A 17401-nucleotide genomic window follows, 5' to 3' on the forward strand; every position below is an offset into this window, starting at 1 on the left:
TTTGGCAGACTCGGTGGTGTTGCCGGGGACTTTGGCTGTGGGAATAAGAAGTGGCTGACAGAGTCAGCCTCACTGCTTCTTATGAAGGCGCATTCATCAGTAGCATCAATGATCACAGCTGGTCAACCTCCACAGGTGGCCAGAGAAAGTCAGCGTCCTGGAGTCTGTGCCAAATATTGACGAGTTATTGATATCGTTTTTTTTTTTACAGATGTATTTAAAATAAAAATAAACGACGAGTTTATTGAAGCACTTCCAGACTGGAGTTTTGCCAGACGTGATGAAAATGAAAAGATTGCAGCCACCGATGCGAGTCATTCAGTGTGACACGAGTAATTACTTTGTTGTGCGAGATCCAGACAGCTGGCACTGCCGTGTCAGAGCAGACCCAACAGCTGGATGACACCAAGTAGGTTTGACATCAGCTGCTCGAATAAACTCAAAGAAATACAGGCCATGAACAACCGTGTTCCACTGCCAGCTGTGATAATGTGAGTGACAAGAGGCAGAAATACACTTCTGTTCTTTTACGATGATGGAAAAACCCGTGAAGGTCAACATCCCCGAAAAAAAAAAACAAGACCAGGAGCTGCAGTAACAACAAAGAACAATATACCAACAGCAAAATAAGTATTATGTTGATTATGATCATTTTGGGGGATTGGCTTTGGAGGGGGGGCCTGAAGGGAGGGACTAATGAAGCTAGTGCTGCTATGCTTCTGTCATTGGAAAACAGTTGGCAACACTGAGCTGGGCTTTTGGTTGATTACTTTAAAAATCTAGTTTACTCTTGGTTGTTGTTGTTGCTGACCTCAGCTTTTATTCACCATATCTTGAATAGAAGATCACATCACCTGAAGACTTGAGCATGTTTTTTTATAGACACTCAGCATTAAGGCACGTCTCTAAAAAGTAATTTAATTGTGTATCATTTAAAGTTGGAGGCAGCTGAAATGAGCTGTGAACACAACACTGACATAGTGTCACTTTTTACGATGATATGGCAAACATGTTAGCACATAGTCGACTATAGATAACATAAGCATCCATTGGGAATTTTGTTTCTGACCACCTGATGAACGTAAATCCATTATTCACTCTCTTTTATGTCTCCACTGACTCTTGAGGGAAATGCCTGACTCTTTGCTATATTCACCAGCTAGTCCCTCACTAAGTCTGTCCACTGTTTAGGAAAGGGCATTTCGCACACAACAGCATTTAAGTGCTTCTTTTTCGATGAGAACAGATGAAAGAGCCGCTATGCGAGCATGAGAGGGAAAGAAAAGAACAGTGAAGTTGCGGGGTTGGGCTGTGGAATCGATGAGCTGAACCTTGTTATCGAGCTCTGTAGCCTGAGGGGTAACCGCGGAGTCAGGTGTGTGTGGGTTCATCACTACAATCATGTTGTGATTCATAACGAACATAGAAATAATTCTGATGACAGATGCTCGAAGTAGTAACATTGGGGGGTGAAAAGCAACAACAAGGACAGCACTATTCCCGTGACATACATGTGATGATCACTGCTGTCGTCCTGTAGTTTACATGCTTTGACTTAATGTGTGCCCTCAAAGTACTTTGGGGTTATGTGGGTGATAACTTGAATGCCAACACGTTTTGATGGTTTAATAATTTGAATTGAATTAGGTTTTAAAACAATATGTATTACAGTCTTTGAGGCAGTGAGAAAGAAGCTTTGTCGCAGATCAGTTTTTTTAAATAACAATTCAAGTGTACAGTATATAGAGAACTGTAGAGAGTTCTCCATCAGGGTATCTGTATTGTTACATGATGCACATCTGCAAAATGAGAAATGATCAAAACAACAAAGTAACGCGGCGAGACAATTTCCAAAGCCTGCTAGGAACAGCATGATCTCCGACCCTCACATCTCAGCCAAACTAATTATGGACAGCGGGAAAAAAAAGACCCGCTGAACTTTTTGAAAAACAAAACAAACATGCAGAACAGTGCAACTCTAGCTTATCTATTTGTTGTTTTACCCTAGACTCTCTAGTGGGGAACCGGACTGAAACTGAGGCCTGAGTTTAAGCTGTAAACTGTGTGAGGACACTGGATATCAGACAGGGCCTCTAGATGGCAGTCTTTGAAAGCATATTTAGTAGTTGAAGGCACTAACAAATGGCCCTTTTTGAGTATACTTCTATTCACTTCCATGATCTGTATTATATTGCTGATTGTACCCATGGTCATGCAGCGGTTTAGACTGTTAAAGGGCTGCAGGTCACACCCAAACAAACCTCATGCTATTGAAATGAAAGCGTTTTAAGCTTCTGTTTGGACACTCCCAGTTTGAGTCAATATACAATACAGTTCTCATGCCCATAGGCTTCGTTTCAAAGCAAGTAGAGGGACGGAAATCCAAACTAGCTTGGAAGCTGAATCTTCAATGCAGACAGATTACGATCGGACTCACCGAGTTAATGCTTTGTGTTGATCAGCCTGGCTTTGTTGAGAATCAGAAAAATGAAAATGCACTCGTCATTTTGGTGGTGATGATAAATAAAGACTTCAAGTACAAAGAGAGAGGCGATGCATTTTGTTGTTCACTCTTCAGCCTTTTTTTTGTACTCGTATAGCATGATAACTGCTGCATCAGTTGAGCAGTGTGTTATAATAACACAGAAATACGAAAACAAAAATGCTCGCATAATTTGAAAAGGCTGTAAAAGGCTTCACAAGTTCAAACCTGGTTTTCCAGGTTTTTCTGTTTTTCTCTCTCCTCTGCTCATCTGACTGTTGTTTTAGTGTGATCAGCTGATTGTTTTGTGAAAAGAGAGACTGTGTTGTGGCACCTCCACCCATCCACCTCCCGTTCCTCTTAGGATCCGGGAGGGATTTTGACAGACGCTTTCATCATGATTCACCGCTGTTTAAAAAAGCATCAGTTTCAATCCACCATTGCTGAGCTTCTTAAGAAGTAATCTTAATCCCACTCTGTTCTTGAAAGATTTTTTTCAGACTCGCTAAAAGGAAATCGCATAATGCACAAGAGAATGCATTTGATTTAAAAAAATAAAATAAAATCCATCTCTGCATGCACAGGGAGCACGATTCCCCACTCAGCGATGCTCATCACAAAAAGCGCTCAAACACATTTACTGTACGTAGAAACGCAGACACAAACACAAAAGCACTCCTTCCCAAATACACACAGGGAACAATTTGATACAAAACATGAAAGAAGACTCATGCGCAGGTATAGTAAACATAGAGGAGAGATTGAAAAGAAAAATATGAAAGGAATGTGTGGGAACTACTCATTTTAAAGCTGTGACGAACAAAAGTTTCTGCTTAGTGTCCCCTCATCTGTTTACAGGGGCCGTCTTTCATTCCTCTGATACTCAACAATGCTTCAGGCATTGAGCCTAAACAGGCCTCGTTTATGCCTCTATATTATGTATGGCCTTTTATAGAAATCCAACGGTGACAGTGAGCAGAAACCTTTGATCTGGGCTGCTTTGTGGCTGGATCAGTTAATGCAGCAAAAGCATCATGAATCTAACGGGGGGAAAAAACACAATCAAGAAGGCATTGTTGACATTCTGAATAGAATCAGGGGAACCTGATAATGTTGCCTGTGATGTAAATGAAGAGCGGATGCTGCCTCCTGCCTTAGAACCCCACGTTCTCCTGAGGTTAATGACTGTTTCTACACTAAATTGGCTGTGCCATTGCTGCAAAAACAAGTTGTTAGACGATGAGATAACATGTCGCGATTGTCATTTCTCACCAATTAAAGAATTATAAAGCTTTTAGTAAGCGGAATGAGTTGCTGAGCAGTCAAAATAATGGGGTCTTCACCTATAGGTCCACTCATGTCTCTTTCCTCCACCACATCAAAGCCCCTGCCAGGATCATAATTGCAACAAACTAAAAAAAGCAAACGTATCTGCTCTCCTTGAGTATACTGTTTCATAAAAAAAACGAGTGAATGTGTTTTGAACAATAACCACATAATCACAAGACGTTATAGTGTTCCCTCTGGTTCTGCCAGGATGACCAAGCAGACAATTAAAGCCCTCTTTATCTGAGAAACCTACAAATACTGTTCCACTGAGTGTCTCGAAAACCGATTTTAACGGCAAGTTTTATTTGGCCAAGAATTTCATATTTGTTTTCGTTTGGATATATTATTATAAAAAATGAATAGTAGAGAACAGTCAGTCTCTGGTGTCCTTACTGCGGTGTTACAATTGAGTTACTTAAAGAGAAAAAGAGAAATCCAAAGCAAAAATATTTCACAATCATATGCTCTAAAATAAAATACAGGTGGTTATTTTGAAAAAAATGCCAACAATGTAACTTATTGCATTACAAAAAACTATTTGAATATGATGCATGTTAAACCGACCTCTTTAAAATGTGGTTAGTCTCACATGTTCACATGTAATGATGTTTGGTGGACTATAAACGCAGCATGAGCAATGATGGATATGCTCTGATGTTGGGCAACATGAGACAGGGTGTGTCCCCATGCTGCTGTCTTATAGCTCCTATGGAAGAAAAAAAAACTGCACCATTTATCTCTTTTCAAATCTCAATTTCCCCTTGAAAAAGTTGTATTCAAATATTTCATCCATTTCTCTTTTTAAGCACTTTCTCATTTCTGAGCTCAACACACAAAACACACAGACAAACGGCTTCAGCAAAAAGGTTTATTTTATTCCTCAGACTCGTGTCAAGGTAAATACAGACAAGCTCTCAGTGTGTTTTATGAAGCTATTTTCCCTCGTCCTCCGGTGAGTCATCCTTTGATTCTCATTTCTAAAGATGCCATTTTAAAATCTGATGCTATAAAAACAGACAGAGGATTTGGCTATAAAATGGGGTTATTGCATCCTGGATTTATAAACAAACTAAACTCTGATCTTAAGCAGATTTGCTGAGGGGGTAATACCCAGGTATACAGACACATGTCTGCAGGAATACGTCTGTTAAATCATGCGTGTTGTCTGCTTCAGGGGGACGAATAAATTCTGCTGCTGGGACTAATGACAGGAATGCTGGTGAGGGGTCTCTAGTGAGACTGCTGGCCTGAGGGTGTGAAAAGCCTATCCCACACCTCCACCTTCATGATGGAATTCTCCAGGGGACTCATGGTGGCCTTGATATCTAAGTATTGGCCCACATAATTGATTCCTGATCCGACGGCCTCCTCCCTGACAAACCCATGCTCTTGCTGTTTCTTCTCGTAGTACATTTCTTTGTACAATGCCTTATCGCAGTTGCGGCCCTTCTTATAGAGGCCCACTGCGAACCAGTTCTTGTACAGGTTGTAGTCCCATGGGACTGAGAACATGATGGCCAGAGTCTCAATGTAGTCGTTCTGTGACCTCTCAAAAAGGTCGTAGGTCAGCACACCGATGCTGCCGGTTGCTTTGCCGCCGGACTTGGAGAAAGTGCAGACCTCTGTCTTTAGAGGGCGCACTGTGGGTTGAGGTGGGTTGTACGTCTCCCCATTCTCAAGGTACACCCTAACCATAAACAAACACACAGACACACACACATATGTTACACATATTCTTTTGTCTCTGTATAATACGTTTCAAGCCTTACAATAAATGACAGAACAGTCGGGGCTTACTTGGGGTTGATGAGGCAGTAGTTGTTGGTGACATTCCCGATTTCAATGGTAACACTTCTCTTGCTGTGCACGTCGGCTGCTACTGCTTCAGCTGACTCCGTCATGTTGGAATGGGTGTTGAGATCAGCTAGTAAAACAAAAGGTAATTTAGGTGTTAACCATCTGAACCAAACGACATCACAGCTGTGACTATAGCGCCTCCCTCCACCTCTAAACACGCTGGGAATAGTGAGAATCACTCCTATACTCCAATGTAAAAAATATCTTCCTGACCTCTGCTCAGCTAACATGCTGTATTGGCATTACATTGACCTTCAAACGGTGCACATGAACATGGCAACTGGGTATGAATGACACATTTCAAGAGGCTAATGAGATTTCAAAACAGTTGTGAACAATTAGAGAATAACTGCAGACTCCCTTTGTCTCATTAGAGTGCACTTCTTCAATTACAGCACTAAGTATCATGCAGTAATGAAGCCGGAGTGAGAACACTAGAGAAAATGATCACCCTTTTTATCAACAGATATAAGATACAAATCAAACAAATACCCCATCAGGCTTTATGTATGCTTCTACAAATGAGCCACAATAAAGCTAATGAGCCATTCTCTCTACTGCCTCTTATCAAGCTCTTTAATTTAAGTCTTTTCCCCAAATTATCTAGGTGACTTACCTGCTGAGGACCTCTGTTGATGCTCCAAAGTCCTAAAGTGGGAAAAAGTACCTGGAAGGGAGGTGCCGGTAGTTTTTTTTCTTTGTTAAATCAGGATGTATGCCATCACTCAGGAAACCCTCCCACTTGTAAGCCAACACCATGACAGCACACACCCTCTTTCAACACACATTTATCAACCGCACAAAACAGAAGACTGAAAACCAAGACTCTTGTATTTTTCCCTGTGGAATAAAACCGCCACACCCTCATTTGTGGCAGAGTTCCAGCACACTCATGTACTCCGTTAGGATAGTGGCTTCATAGGTATGTAGGTTATCTCATTTCTGTGGAATTTTGCAAAAGGAGACGAAAACAACCTGAACAAGCTGAGATGGACTTCGCTGGAGATACTTTACTCTTATTCTGTCTTTCTCTTGCATTCCAATACGACACAATAACTACACACTGATGGAGAGCGTCACACAGCCAGTGAAGAACAAATACCGTCATCACGCCGATTAAAAAAACATCTATGCAGATATCCCATCTGTTGCTACTCATTAGAATTGGATGGGTCCAGCCGAGAGATTAAGAAATCGTTACTGTTCGTCAGTAATAATGAAAGACATATCCCACACAACACAAACATTGGGTCTGAATGTTTTATTAGCATGATCAAAGAAAAAGGGAGTGTACAATGCAGATACGCCCAAGAAATTAGCTAATGGAGAATCAATGAGCTGGCTGTCAGATATTGATATCTTTCAGTGGACACAAAGTACAGATGACAGCAACATCAGTCTTCCTCTCCTCTGGATGTTTCTCTAGAAGTCAACATGCAGCAGCAGTCAAATCAAATGAAGTTTTTATTTATTCTGTTGGGTACAAAAGCAACAAAGTAAAAACTAACGACCCATTTTATCATAGAGCTCCACTTTAACAATGGCTTTGCCAATAGAAGACATTGTAGCCCTTATATCAAGATATGGAGTTTGGTGTATCAGCCCACAGCCGTGAGTCTCGGAGCGGGTGAAGCCGGTGAGGTCTTTCCCATCGTACAGCTGCTTGTACAGTTGTTTGTCGCAGACACGGGAATGCTCAACCACGCCCACGGCCAGCCGGTTCTTGTACAAGTTGTGGTCATAGGGCACGGAGAACATGATGGCAATGCGGTCGGAGCAAACCCGGCTCTGCATATGGAACAGGTCGTAGGTCAGCAGGCCCACAGAGCCCGTGGCAGTGTTGTCGTCCTTGGTGAAGGAGCACACTTCGGTCCTGGTGGGACGAACCGTCGGCTGGGGCGGGTGGTGACTGAAACCACTTTCCATGTAGACCCTATACAAGAGAGCAAGAGACAAATCCTTTCCATCAATACAGGTCAGTTGATAACTTTCATGTCACATTTCCCAGACTTTTGATGGAAAAAAAACAAGAGTTTTTGCGAGTTTTGTGGAGATTGTCAGAGTACTTTTCAAGTGCTGGGCTTTCCAGGGTACCTGAACTACCTTATGCTGATGGATGGAGTGTGACTGTGCAAGGACTGCTGTGGACTTCTAAGCAACAGTGAGTGTACCTGCATGCAATGTGCAATGAGGCATGTGTGTGTCACTGCATGATGGATAGGTGGATGTTCTCAGCGAAGTGATGTCACACATGAAAACCACCCATCCAAGATATGGTCCGTCCTGCCACAGCTAGATAAATGTATGGGAGAAAATCCCAAAGACGTGGGTCATTTCTACTTTACGGTTTTCTTTTATTGATTTCACCTTTTTTTTGCAGAGGTGGAAGAAACTGACAGACTTCCATGTTAAGGAATAGGCGGCAACCAAATCAAATAATTTACGTTAAATAGATGGTACGTCGACATTTCGCTTGCAATATCACTGAGCTTTACTTAACATTTAGACAGTATAATCACAGTGAAATAACAGACTTATGCTAGAAAGCTGTGCTTTATCTATGACTTATGACTGAATTTACATGTATTAAAATTGGTAAATACAGTTATGGACTTACTTGGGGTTGATGAGGCAGTGGCCACTGCTGACGTTGGATATTTCTATGGTGCAGTTTCTGTTGGTGGTGAGAGTGGCTGATGCAGCTTCTGCTGTTTCTGGCATCTTGGCTGAAAGAAGGAGCAGAACTTAAAGCTCACAACAGTGTATATCCGCAAACAGGTCACCATCCAGCAGGTGCTGTACTGTGCAGGAAATGGATACTTTTCTTTTACATAAAAGACAAAAAGAAAAGACGGAGTATTTAGGTCATAAGTCATATTCGGTCGAAAGAATAATACAAATCTTTTATTGTTGATATGGTATACCTGTTATACCCAAACCAAGCTGATTTTCTTCGCCTCAATTAAAAAAAAACTCCTTAGACTATCGGAGTGTGCATAAAATGTGAATATAGCTCATATAAAACGGTTCTTATCTGAGAGAATAGGATAACCAAGACATAGATTGCAGTTAAATTATAATCTTGCTATAATTTGAAGTAATTATATTCACCTTTTGGAGTTAAACTTGTGCTAGAGAGCAGCGTCAGGTTTCCTTTTTCTCAGATCCTGCAGAGAGGTGGATCGAGTCTCCTCTTGTGTGATTACACCTCCATGGTACTTGTTCCAACACAAACACGGGCGTGTCCACCGTGCAGTGAGCACACACACCATCCCTCATGGAAAATGATACCTCACAAAGAAGGGCCAAGTAATATCCCATATATGCACAATATAGTAAACTTCATCAATAATGCTAATTTGGCAAATCATCAAACTAACTCATGTATTAATTAGACAACATATCCGTGTCAGCATATCCGCCTTCACGGTTACACATGGGTGGTATTGATATCACCTCTGTATGTTGAAGGATTAAGGATTTAGTATGTTTTCAAAAAAATGTATTTAGCTTCCCTGAAGTGTAACTTAATGCAGCATATTGTTGTATCAGACTGTCTACTCCATCACAGCTGTTCTTCTTCAGTTGAATGGGTATCATTTTATCATTTTTTATCATGAACTCACTCACCTCTTTGCTCCTACGGGACCCTTTTCACTACATGTGTTTCGTAAAGATCCTTATGGGACGTTTCATGCTCTGACTCGCTTAATGTGTAACTTCAATCCTCAAGGCATTGCTCAAGATCACCTGTTGTTGTTGCAGGTGATGGCAAGCGACAGATTCCTGTGGCAACCTCCCTAAATACGCCACATATTTCAACACACTGTATGACTCTCATACCACTAATTCTTTTACCGTCGACTCGGCTCCCACTGGAGAGTGGAGAAGAAGAGGAGGCACTCCCTTTTTCCCCATGTAGGAGCAACTTCCAAACACAATGTATTGTGTAACACAGCATGGCAGACTGCAGTGTTGTATTTGTTCATAGGATTATAGGGCCTGAGGGTCTTCCCAATTAAGTTTGTTTTGCAAACTTGTGTGTGTTTTGAGAAGTGTTCATTATTTCACCGACTGATTCAAGTAAAATAGTACGGCAGCTGTTCTATATCATACATCAGGCGCCTTGAACTTGATTTAAAATCCTTCAACTCCAATGCTTGAAGTCACCAGATGGCACCAAACATGCATTTGCAAAAGAAAAAAACATTTGCACTACACAGACTGTGCCAGTTAATGTTTGCTTTCTGATGGTTAGCCAGTGACCGCAGCAGAACATCTCTGTCAAGCATTACATATTCAGCATGCCCTTCATTATGTCCTGTGAAAAGGGCAGCGCTGCGTTCAAATAGTCGTAGTTGCACTACTAGTTATCCAGAGCTATAGAAGGCAAATGGAAAAGAGTCGATATAAACAGACTCATAATAATTGGTCAAGAATTGTTTTTTACACTTTTGCTCAGTGGCCCCTTCCCCACTTCCTACCTCAATGCTTCCGGCTCCCGCGTTCCCGCTACAGAACCACATTTTGCCATGATGACTCACACAGAGACTCACGAGGCGAAAACAATACCAGCATCGCTGTCGCAGCTGGTAATTATGGTGGCTGCGGTATCGGCACCTCAACCTCATGTCACCCAAGACGCTTTTTTAGTCCGTTTTAAACACCTTCACTTCCTTTCACATCGCTCGCTCAGTCTGTTTTATACAAGAAACGTATCAGGTTAATGGTTTGTTGAAACTGACACGATACATTATTTTTGTCAGAATCATGTAGATTGCAGACCTGATTTTAGTAGACATGCCCACACAGACATGAATTCATATCCATTAAGAGTCAGACAGATTCTGTGCAATCTCACAAATATCTTTCAGTGACTCAAAACTAAACTTTGAAGCAAATTGTGAGGCAGTGTGCAAAAAGAGGCCCCAGTGTTTGCTTAGTTTGAAGATACTCTCCTGCTTCCACAATGACAATACCGTGATGACCTTATTCTACCGTGCTTTTACTGTATACATTTTATCTTTTTCTTTGGGGTCATGTTTTGGAAACCAATCTATATAAACCGGCTCGATGTTAAATGATGAGTCCCCGACTTTGCACGGTGAATTATAGCTCCTCGTTCTGGATGGATGTGTAGTCCAAAGGCGTAGATCGAAGTGGTATGAACACTGATTTGTTCCAGCTGCCATCCCTCAGATGAACAAATCCTATGGTAGCAACATTGCACAAAAGCTGCAACGCTTAGTTATTCATTCATATTTATCTGTATTTATTACTTTATGTGAGTGGTTTTAGTGATTATTGGAGCCTTGATGTTTGTTTATTATGTTTTTGTAAGATGTAAGATGTAATCTACCTACAAATAAAGTAACCTGCAACTGTAAATGGCTTTATAGCAGCTATCATTAACCCCGAATCTGAGTTAAAGCTGAACAAATACAATATTTAATGTTACTGAACACTTCCCATGAGATTGCTTGTCTACTCTTTTGTGTATTCAGCCTTGACTAAACACCAGTAGAGGCCTTATCGCACTGGAAATAGCTGAGCCATGGACTGTTCATTTGAAGATTGCAACGCAATCAACACCTTGAAGGAATAACAATGTTTCTGTTGGCTTTATAGCCCCTATGCGTGATAAATACAGTGCACCTCTGTAACAATCACAGACAAGGCTTGAACCCACTAGCGTGCTTTGTAGAAAGGGCTGTTAGGAAGAAAACAGCCTTTACTGTGTCGATTACAAGCTCAAAAAGGTAGCAACACAAAGTTTTCTATTGTTTCGTTTACTTCCCGCTGGCATTCTGTTCACTATTCACACCATCATATTCAATAAGTTGACATTGACTCCTTTCTCATAATCGCAGGGCTCAATAGAAAGGCTGGACCGCTTGCACTGTAACAAGTAAAAAGCTATGTTGAGTTAGTAAATCTAACTAACTTTCCCGATTGGGAAGGTGGTAAAAAAAGAATTAAACACATCGTTTTTCTCCGGAACTGATGATGACACTGTCTCTGGTTTGAGTTGCACATGTGCAACATTGATCGGGTGCTCGTGAGACACTGCCGGTGGGAAAAGACAAAGTTTATGAGCTAAAACCCCGGGAAGAGTGTCAGGCTTTGAAGCAAAGCAAGTGAAAGAAACAACAATTTTTACTCAAGACAGACATGGTTCAAAGAAAACGATGGAAAGTTGAGATCGCTTCCTCTATTTAGGCGTGACCCTTCAGACATAACCGGTATCTAATGAGAATTAACGAGACGCAGGTGTGCAGGCAGGTGATGCATCAGGTGACAGACTCGTGTCACCTGGTGGGCAGGTGAGGAATAGCACGTCTGCGGGGCACAGGAGATGTTAGTAAACAGGGAAATGAATCAGATGAAGAGGATGCAGGGAGGAGGAGGAGGCTGGAGCAGCTGTTGCCGTGACAATGTCAGTTAATCATTCACAGACGATAGCATTGTAACAATACGTGTAGAAATATGAGACCGTCACGGGCTTTCTAATCCGGTTTATGATATTTGTCCTCAGGTCAGATGCAATTGTTGGAAATCTCCGTGATCGATTCACAGAAGAAGAAGAAGAAGAAGAAGAAGAAGAAGAAGAAGAAGAAGAAGAAGAAGCAGAAGAAGCCTCGACAAAAGACATCCTCCGCTCCTTTGTATCAGGGAAGTCAAACAACGTATCACAGAAGGTGATAATTCAAACGCACACACTTTTTAATAGCAGCAGATTAGTTCAGTTTCAGAGAATTATTTGCTCATCCTCACTTTTCTTGTTATTATAGACATGAGCAGAATAATTAAGAAGTCTGATATTCCATAAACAATTTCACATTTGAGTGAAATGATGACTTCATGTGCTTTTTTTTATTGTTTTTTTTTTTACCATTTCCCAGGAACACTTGTTCACTACCAAATGTGATATTGACATAATGGAGCTCAGAGATGTAGAATTGGCCACTTAGGACGTGTGAAAACAACCATGATGGTAAATTGCTCCTCCGGCGCTAACGTTAGGCAGATGTGCTGCCAGACCGATTTCAGATTGATACGACTTTGTGCTACAGCGTGCGTTGCTCATTATTACACTTCTGCTGCTCTTTTGATTGTCTGGAGACAAAGCATGACATGGTTTACACATCAATTTAAGAGTGGGTTCTGCTTTAGTTTAACACCAACGTCTTATGACATACATACCTGATTATAATAGTTTTCTTGATTAAGACCTCTTATAGTTTCCACCTTTTAGACCAATCTTTTTATGAAACAGTTCCCATCCCCAGCTTCATATATATTGAATTCCTAATATAAAATGCATTAAAAATAAAATGTTCCCTCTTTAAGAACTCCAGCTCATCGGCTGTCAATTTCCTTCACCACATTCTTTACTTTTATTATAACATTTTAAGTTTTGTCCAATATAGCGACACATGATGTAGGTGCGTAATAACAAGACAGACAGGCACATAACTGTTTCGACTTCGTGTGAGTCGGGTTTACCGATTTGGAAATACTTTCATATCATTTGCATAATGGTATGAAAAGAACATAGTGTATAGTACCTGATGAAAAGGGCAAGTCACTGTGCTGTGTTTGTTCCAAGGATGCCATGTTGAATACAATTTAGTTTCAAAGGTCTTTGGTAGACATAATATACTTAGTCATTATTTGAATGTGTATTATTGTGTGATGTTGTGGATAGTTATTATAATAAGCTTGCCAGCTTAATGTGTATGAAATTGAGAAATAGTTCCCTATTAACTGTGTAGGAAGACGGATAGAAATTAAATTTGACTGACATATGTAAAAGGTAGAAGATGATGCACTTTATGTATTCTTATTCCTTTTATTTAACATTTATAGGGAACATGTAAACATTTGATAAATGGCATAACACCCTATAAAGTACAGTAGTTCTATGCAGCTATAATGACATTTTAAGTGTTTACTAATGTATAGTATTTTTCAACAATCATAACTTAATCTATGAAGAAATAGTTTAACTGTGTTTGACTATTATTGTCATTCATTATCCATTAATACACCAGCTTCCACAGATGGGTGCCCATGGGAGGAGTTTCTGCTTACATCTTAATTATAGTATAAACCATTGCTAAATAGGGAAATTAAAGTTGTTCATTGATGTGGCCAATATTGTACAAGCGTGGGGAAAATAGAGGTCTGAACGTTCAATATGTTTCAATGGTTTTATTTCTTTTAAGTAATTTAGCTGAGGCCAGATGCAGATCTTTTCCATTAATAAGTAGGATGAGCAGCTATTTCAAGTATCGGAGTTGAAGTCATTTTAATCATTTGGTAAATAAATGACTTCTATATGTGAACATCTGTTCTGTGTTGCACTTCAAGACTCTAAATGTCATTTATAGGTTATTTACTTAATTTATGGTTCAATAAAAGTGCTGTTGATTTGGTCCGTTATCTGCTATCTGCTGTATTTGGGAAGAGAGACATTTGTTCTGGCTAAACAGACTAAAGCCCTGGAATTAAACTGTGTTAGAATTCAAAGGGTGACTTGTTTCATTTCAATAAAGTCCATTATATATATATTTTTTTATTATTATTATGTATCTTATTATGTTTTATTGATGTTCATCATCTGGTAAGTTAATTAGACCTGATTTAAGTCCAATGCTCTGTGTTTAAAGCCTTTTAACACTGGGGATGTGTTTTTCCGTGTGATTAAGTCGCACAACAATAATATCTTTTTCAAAAACCACAAATAAAGGCATCAACCAATCACGCTGTGCAGAGCGGATATATTCAAAACGTACGTAACAACAAGTGTCCAACAACAAGGAGGCTCCGTAGTCCGAACAAAGACGGCAAACTTTATTCCTTCTTTCAACTTTGCCAAATACTTCATATTAAAAGCCCCGAGACATTTAAACTGCGCTGTTTACCAGAGTGAACTAAAATTCAATATTCCAATGCAAAACATTCACAGGTGAGTATTTCTCATCTTCGCGTTTGCCCCCCGGTGTGCAGTAGAGGCCTCTGCTTGCATTGCTCTCTTCATGTGGGGGCAGTAACCTATTCGATGATACAAGGCCATATTTATTGTGATTCACTTGAGCGTCACATTTATATTGCTATCTATTGTACATTTTAAAGAAAGGCGTTTAAACGTGTTAATGAAGTAGAAAAGTTTGTCGGATTTTGGCCCACACGCCATTATTTGCCTTCCCCTGAATTCAATGATGTCTGCAATTTCATATTGAAATCTAACAGGAACAAACTAAACATGTACAACTATTGCACATTTAACAGCTGCACATGTTTCATGTGAACATTTCATTTCAGCAGGTTCTTGTGTAGCAATAATCAGAAAGAAAGAAAAGTTTATTTCATTCGATTGGATTGATTTGCTACATACACAAGATGACCGCTTCAGATTGTCTGATGAGAGATTCTACAAAATGTCAAGGCAGCATCGCTCTGGACTTTATGATGTAGATCCATGTACAGTTTCTCAAAAGTATGTAAATCAGTTACGCAAGATCCAATCACCGAATATAAATACCTCTTTTTTTCCCTTATACTATTGCCACATAAAGTCTTACAATTTCATCAGCCTTGAGAATGTGAGATTGATTAATCCCTTCAGTCATCAAAATGGTCTTCAAAGGTAAAGGTTCTCAAACGTGGGGTAATGTGTGGGGTGGGGGGCGAAGGGGGGGATTATGCAAACTTCACTTCACAGTGATTAATTTTGGCCTGAGACGTATCTCCGCCGATGGTAGCCGGGAGAGGAGCATATTGATTGATTGCTGCAAGGGGCGCGAGGTTCTGCACATTTAGCTTTTGATAAATAGGCTGTCAGGGACACGAACAACCAACTATAGCTCCGTAAATGAATGTTTAAGCGATTATGGTATAAGTGTAAATATTACACATCCATTAAGGAGGATTACATTTGGTGCCACTTTGAGGAGGGGAGGAAATAAAAGGGACAAGCCCGCTGAACATCCCACAGTAGAGAAAGGTGCATGGAGGAATGTGGCTTTAATCTGCATGTGTAATGTTTTAGAATTCTAAATAGGAAAGTCCTTGACATTAATCTGCGTGTCCGCAAGTGTCTGCGCATGCATGCGCGTGTATGTTTATGTAGGCCGTGTGTGTGTTTTCAGGAGGGCAAGGACTGAAGACGGGGGCTTTAAGTTGACGGAGCATGCCAGCGCATCCAGCTGCTCAAATTACCACGCCGATATATATATATATATATATAGATAAAAAACGCATCTGGGGTGTTGCACTGGAGGTGAGAGTGGAAATGAACGCCTGCCTCTAAAACGATTCTTGCTCACCGCGGATTAATTCTCCCACCTAAGAAAAATCAATAGCACCATGTGCAATAGGAATACATTTGTGTCACCTCGTGGGGACCAGGAAGTGAAAACACAGCTCAGAAGGTTTAGACAACACGCATCAGAATGAGTAAAACCCGCGGCCAAGAACTCAACTGGCTCGAAGGCTGTTCTGGAGAGCCGCCGGTAATTAAGGACCCTCTCTCTTTGTCTCTCAGTATCCGGCTCAATCTCACGGCTCAATGTGAATTAAATACAGTTTTCTAAAATAGCACTCTTTAACGTTTGAAGCTCCAGCATTTGATCACTCAACATATGCAAATATATTCATAATTTATGGTTCAAGTAAGCACATTCCATCTCAATGTTTTTTTTTTTATCACGCGATCCCTTACGTTCAAACCTTATATGAGTAATCTATTTAATTGGGAGATGGACTATTTTGCTTGATTCATAATTATTTTTGGAGATCATATACGTTATGTACATAAACTCTCTGACGGATGCCTGTAAACACATGCTGCTGTTGTTGAGCAGTTCACACATGCACAGGAAACATACACATCATGTGCAACACAAAGAGATTCTGATTTCAAACAAGCTGAAATTCCGCAGGGGGAAACCGTCTGTGTTTTTATTTTCTCAACAGCATGTCAAAAGACTGAAATGAAAACAAATCTGTTATCCTCATTGTGGGCTCATTCTGCCACAATTCTGCTAATTAACAAATGTGAATATTTTAAGCTTTCCCCCCCTTGTCCTTTAACAGCGTGCTGTGTTTTCTGAAAAGCATCTCGACTTTTGCCCTTTGCGCGTCGGCCACGTTTTTCTTTCAAAGACGTTTTTGGGACAATTTCTGCATCATGCAAACATGCTGTATCGCAGAGTTTTCCATTTCCATATCCCCAGACGGAACGTCCTCATCCTCGCATTGACTAAATGATAAACACCAGGGCCTCTGTTTGCCACTGATCTTCTGAAGCGAAGACGGACAGGAGATCAATAAGCTCCCCACCCTCTATCCCATCGTAGGCATTGGCTTTTCTTCTCTTCAACCTCCCCCCCCCAAACTCTCCCCTCACCCAACCCCTCTCTCTCTCTCCCCAAATTGTCTCTCTGTCATCACATCCTCCGACGGCCCTGGTGCAGTCTCTCTTGACGGCTCGATCCTCTGCCTTTCACTCACACACCCACAACCCTGTGCCGCCCTCACCTTCCTCTGCACCGTCCTGCTTTATAAGAAATATAATCCCATTGATCCAAAATCCGATGGGAAGCCTTGATCTGTAAACAGACGAGTGCTCAATAAGAGCTGTCCAGCCCTCTAGAGAGGAGATGGAGGGATGGTGGGTGTGAGGGTGGGTGGGGGTTGTTCCAGCAGCAGCTGCTTCTGGAGAGGTGT

The 17401-nt window shown here is 40.8% G+C and overlaps 2 protein-coding genes across 2 annotated transcripts; both read right to left on the bottom strand.

Annotated features, from left to right (window-relative positions):
- Positions 1-4665: 4665 nt before the first annotated feature.
- Positions 4666-6366, bottom strand: apnl (actinoporin-like protein). The gene is made up of 3 exons (XM_031867929.1): positions 6285-6366; positions 5609-5735; positions 4666-5498 (listed from the first exon to the last, which is right to left on the bottom strand). Exons 2-3 carry the CDS (start codon positions 5710-5712, stop codon positions 5042-5044), a joined length of 561 nt encoding a protein of 186 aa, XP_031723789.1. The 5' UTR covers positions 5713-5735; positions 6285-6366; the 3' UTR covers positions 4666-5041.
- A 375-nt stretch (positions 6367-6741) lies between these two features.
- Positions 6742-8960, bottom strand: LOC116394672 (bryoporin). Its single transcript, XM_031867930.1, has 3 exons — positions 8780-8960; positions 8286-8394; positions 6742-7601 (listed from the first exon to the last, which is right to left on the bottom strand). The coding sequence occupies exons 2-3, from the start codon at positions 8387-8389 to the stop codon at positions 7172-7174; spliced, it is 534 nt and encodes a 177-aa protein (XP_031723790.1). The 5' UTR covers positions 8390-8394; positions 8780-8960; the 3' UTR covers positions 6742-7171.
- Between the last annotated feature and the right edge of the window lie 8441 nt (positions 8961-17401).

The sequence above is a fragment of the Anarrhichthys ocellatus genome, unplaced genomic scaffold, assembly GCF_004355925.1.
Source record: "Anarrhichthys ocellatus isolate YVR2014 unplaced genomic scaffold, GSC_Weel_1.0 scaffold40, whole genome shotgun sequence".
NCBI lineage: Eukaryota > Metazoa > Chordata > Actinopteri > Perciformes > Anarhichadidae > Anarrhichthys > Anarrhichthys ocellatus.

What these genes read in the sequence shown, in the direction of transcription:
- apnl (XM_031867929.1), bottom strand. Translation starts at nt 5,712, where the DNA reads ATGACGGAGTCAGCTGAAGCAGTAGCAGCCGACGTGCACAGCAAGAGA. An exon ending in TACTGCCTCATCAACCCCAA is followed by an intron (nt 5,499 to 5,608) that starts GTAAGCCCCGAC and finishes GTTTATGGTTAG; the next exon opens with GGTGTACCTTGAGAATGGGG.
- LOC116394672 (XM_031867930.1), bottom strand. Translation starts at nt 8,389, where the DNA reads ATGCCAGAAACAGCAGAAGCTGCATCAGCCACTCTCACCACCAACAGA. An exon ending in CACTGCCTCATCAACCCCAA is followed by an intron (nt 7,602 to 8,285) that starts GTAAGTCCATAA and finishes TCTCTTGTATAG; the next exon opens with GGTCTACATGGAAAGTGGTT.